The 4,648-nt window shown below is 41.1% G+C and overlaps 1 protein-coding gene across 1 annotated transcript; it reads right to left on the bottom strand.

Annotated features, from left to right (window-relative positions):
• Positions 1 to 1,864: 1,864 nt before the first annotated feature.
• Positions 1,865 to 2,044, bottom strand: Pmar_PMAR007285 (hypothetical protein; the record flags this gene model as incomplete). The annotated part of the gene is made up of 1 exon (XM_002788182.1): positions 1,865 to 2,044. The coding sequence occupies one exon, from the start codon at positions 2,042 to 2,044 to the stop codon at positions 1,865 to 1,867; it is 180 nt and encodes a 59-aa protein (XP_002788228.1).
• Between the last annotated feature and the right edge of the window lie 2,604 nt (positions 2,045 to 4,648).

The following is a 4,648-nucleotide window of genomic DNA, read 5'->3' as shown; positions in this document are numbered from 1 at the left end:
AAATAAAAACAGATTCACGATAGCATCGAGTAATAAGGGGTCTTCGACTCACCTTTTTTATAACGTAGGCATGCTACCATTACGACTACTATTTTTGAAGTATATAAAGAAAACAAGCATCCTAGTATTTTCGAACTATCAATTTATAGTTATATCGATAATATAAATAACTACTCCCATATCACTACGTGTAGTAACATACTACTCGAAGTTGGAGTATTTACGACATAGCAGGCTTGAAAATTCCGACCAACATTCACATGACATTTTTCCTTTTTTTTCATCAGAAAATACCAACCATCTCATCCGTGTTACCTCTCCTCTATAGTTCCTCCATAGGATAACCTTTCCCTTCAAATCTAATATGAAAACCGCTGAAGCACCGGACATTTTGAAAATCAGCGAGCTTGTTTGAAAATATACCCGCTTTCCTCAGCTGAGCTCGGGAGTTCACACATGAGGGTAGAAGTGTTAATGAACCAACAAGAATTGCCGCGAATTCTGTTTGTCACCAACACATGTAGTTGACCATGTTTTTATTTTCCAACACTCACATTTGCGGTGAAAATTTTATAACTACACTTCTTCGAATGTCATATCTGAAAAATGTTAATTTCGTTAATTTTTTCCGTATTTTTCGCGATCGTTGGGAAATACGACGCATTTACGGTATGGAAAAACATAAAAAATGAAAAAAAATCATCTCATACACCAACAGAAAAGGGCGAGTGTTGGTTACCTCTAGGATTAACCAGTTATGTTGAGGATCGCTCAGCAGTAGTCGTGAAAGCCAGAACCAATTTTGATACTAATTCCAAGTGAAAACCGGAAATAGATTTGTAAAACATCTCGGAAAAAGCTCTGACATGCGCTCTTTGAAGAGGTTTCCTGGAAAACCAGTTCTGTCACTAATTTGAAAACCAGTTCTGTCACTAATTTGAAAACCAGTTCTGTCACTAATTTTAAAACCAGTTCTGTCACTAATTTGAAAACCAGTTCTGTCACTAATTTGAAAACCATTTGAAACCTAATTTTGAAACCATAGGGTTGACATCTTGAAAGGGACTCTCCCGCCTTTTTCTGTTGACTGGATAGAATTGATAAATGTTTCACCTATGGCTCGTACGATATTCAATAATTTAGTTTCCACTCAAAAAATCTTGAAAGGGGCCCACTTCATAAGCTGCTACAGATGAGAAGGTCTCTGAAATTAGTACCCTAACGGCTATTCCACATGGGTTACCTCACCTTACTTGAGCCCTAACTTGAAGATATAAGGGCATCCTAACACCCTCGTAGACGAAGTTTAAGTAGAATATAATAACGCCTACAAGTAATTGAACCTGAGTCGTCCGGATACAGTCAGCAGCACTTAACGATTACACCATCACAACCTCGTCGGATGAATTTTCGGCTTGGAAGAGAGCTGTATGCGGTTGCTCTTGAGGCTGCATGTCATTACCAAACTATAGTGAAATATGCGATGGTAAGTAGCCATAATATATTTCACCATAGTTTAAAACTATGGTTTTGCACAAAACTATTAGTTTTGTATGTTACCATATCGTCACCATTGGGAACGATATTTAACGAAGTAGGATGCATATCTCTCAGGTATTGTAATGTCCCGTCATTGCTATCCCGATGAGTTCTGATTAGTACAAAACTATTGAGTCCCGATGTTCTTCCAAGTAAGTGCACCTTACTCTATGTGGCATCACCAATTTATACATTTCAACCCGTGAGAGATGTACTTGATGTAATGAACACAAGTTATGTGTCATGGTCATACCGTAATCATCGGAACTCCAGTCGTAATGCATGGTATGACATTATGATAACAGCTGATTCATGAATATAACAACTATTGATGAGCGCGCTTCAGAGCTCGCATATCTTTCATGTCGATCTTCTCAAACTTCTTATCAACCTTCTTTTCTCTGAGCTTTTCTTGTCGTATTCTCTGGGCAGCCCTCGACTTGCCCGTACTAGCCTCAGACTCGAGTAGTAGGGCAAGTAATGCTGTGATGGCGAGGAAACGCATTTTATTGTCAACTGAGAGGGTGGTCAGTTTTCCCTTGCACATCCACGCAAAGAGGAATACGGCTGACTGGGCGGATGTATTCACGCGCTCGTCTCGTCTCTGAAATTTCCACTCGTGGTCGCTCCCACCATAGGAGTCGTTGAATAAACCCATTTGGAATCTCAGAATCGCGTATTACACGTATAATATGATGCTACTAGATTCGATTCTGAATTGGCCCATAATTGAATGAATGAACATGGGGATGGTTTCCCGAAATGTTAGTGATCGAACTTATGGTGATGGTAATAGCAAACAGCAAGGCATAGCACCAATCCATCTTGGACCTACATGCAACTGCTCATGCGAAATGTTCAAGTCGATACTGTAGTGCTTGCGGTTACAAAATACCTTCATAATGTGCATGCGTGCAAAATCGCAACTCGCGTGCGTGTTTCGAACAAATAGCGTGCGCCCAAGCAATCCATTGGATTTGACGCCATCCACAAGGCTGTCTCGTGTTCCAGTTCATAATGAAGTGAACCTCAACAAAAGTGAGCTCAACAGTGGTGGGTGTTGGGATGCGAGTTGGACGAGGGGCTCAGCTTGGTATATCCCAGCTCCATCATCTACCATAACTTGGAGACTTCAACTTGGAGTGACCGGTGAGTGATCAATCTTTTTGGGTTCTGAATGGCTTAAGGTACAGTGAAGAGTCGAAGAAAGACAAATTATGTCCAGTTCTGTGATGACTATGATGATTGTCATCCATTTTCATGCAAAAGGAGTTGTTGTGCATTGTGTCTTTTCGTCCCTTGTTTAGACACAAATGACATCTATTAGCCCTAAGCGAATCTTAGCGCTAGGGGCCTTTATACATTCATTCATTCTGTTAAATAAGCTTCCACAAAGTCTTGTACTTTGCGTTAATCCCTAATCATTTAAACTTTCGGGACAGTTCTAGAGAGTGTGTACAACCCAGGTCGTCATTTATAGTATCCTTGCTATATACTACAGTGTGTGCCAACTTGATATGGAAATGTGAAAAATAAGCGAGATTAATGTTACGTGTGCCTCTGGGATCACTTATAAGGTCGTTATTGATCCTTTAGAAAGGTGGATATGTCCAAAGCGTATAGGAGCATGGCTAACGAGATGTCAACAAACATAAGATGTCATGGGAAAAGGATGCGAAGGTGTGGTAGGGAGCGAAGAGGGTCGAAGATTCTATCCTTATCAGTGCAGAAAATGTATGTATATCAGAGAAATATGCAGTAGCAGGAAAAGTTATGATGTTCCTTTTCCGGGCATGTTTTGCATCTTGTACGTGTGAACCTTGGATATCTGTCAGGCTATGGTTGACGATGGCGTGATGATGATGATGATGAAGTGCGGCCAAGCAGGACGCCAAATTAGCTCATCGAATTGGAGGTCAGCATACGGGTGGTGATGGAAATGATGTTTGCTGTGGGTGTAGAATCGACCGCTTCTTCAAAAAGCGTTTACCTTTACTTCTGTTACAAGAAGCCTTCTTGTAACAGAAGTAAATACCAGGATTCGATTCCGTGAGTCATTTCTAGGATGTTGAGCCCTGTGGCTACGAGGGTCTCTGCCAAGGATGTGCTAAAGATCTTGTGTTGTCCAGGAAGCCGTGCTATATTTGCGGAGAGGAATACCGTATGTTGTAGTAAGATCGGTTGCATTCCATACTGAAGCTGAGACTGGGACTGTTAACGATTATGGGGAAACTATTCACGGTTTCGGAATAATTCACCCATTTTTGTCCCCTACCGAGAGGCCATGAGAATAATTAATTGTTTTCATGAGTTGATGATGAGTTGTGTTAGTCATTGATTTTTGCGATGGGCGAACTATGAAAAAGTGAGTAAACACTTCGAATGGTCGAAGTTGATCTTGGGAGAGTCTGGTGCAGTTTTGTAATGGCGGGAAAAAGTATTTGGTTTTCGTATACACCATCAGGAGAGGCGAATGATACGCCTTTCGAGACGGCTACAATTTGGGTATTTCATAAATTCAGCGGGCATCAGTTTCAACAGGCTGTAGATGTGGCGATGCAGGGAACGGGACGGCGAGTTGTGGGAAGGCCGTATTATGAAAAGGTGTGAGGAACTAGGTGGGAAGAAGGAAAGACTGTTTTGTTAGTATCTCTCGAGTGGTTTGGATCCACGACCAGATATACCGGTTATATATGATGATATTTTGGAAGGATTGAAGGTGAGAGTGTTGCTGCTCTTGTTGTCGTTGTTGTTGTTGTTGGTGCTGTTGCTGTTGCTGTTGCTGTTGTTGCTGCTCTTGTTGTTGTTGTTGTTGTCGTTGTTGTTGTTGTTGCTGTTGTTGTTGTTGTTGTTGTTGTTGCTGTTGCTGCTGCTGTTGTTGTTGTTGTTGTTGTTGTTGTTGTTGGTGCTGTTGCTGTTGCTGTTGCTGTTGTTGCTGCTCTTGTTGTTGTTGTTGTTGTCGTTGTTGTTGTTGTTGCTGTTGTTGTTGTTGTTGTTGTTGTTGCTGTTGCTGCTGCTGTTGTTGTTGTTGTTGTTGTTGTTGTTGTTGTTGTTGTTGTTGCTGTTGTTGTTGTTGTTGTTGTTGTTGTTGTTGTTGTTGTTGTTGTGT

Source organism: Perkinsus marinus, assembly GCF_000006405.1.
Source record: "Perkinsus marinus ATCC 50983 genomic scaffold scf_1104296928640, whole genome shotgun sequence".
Lineage (NCBI taxonomy): Eukaryota > Perkinsozoa > Perkinsida > Perkinsidae > Perkinsus > Perkinsus marinus.
Note: the sequence above shows the minus strand (reverse complement) of the source record. Positions and strands in the feature narration are given on the sequence as shown.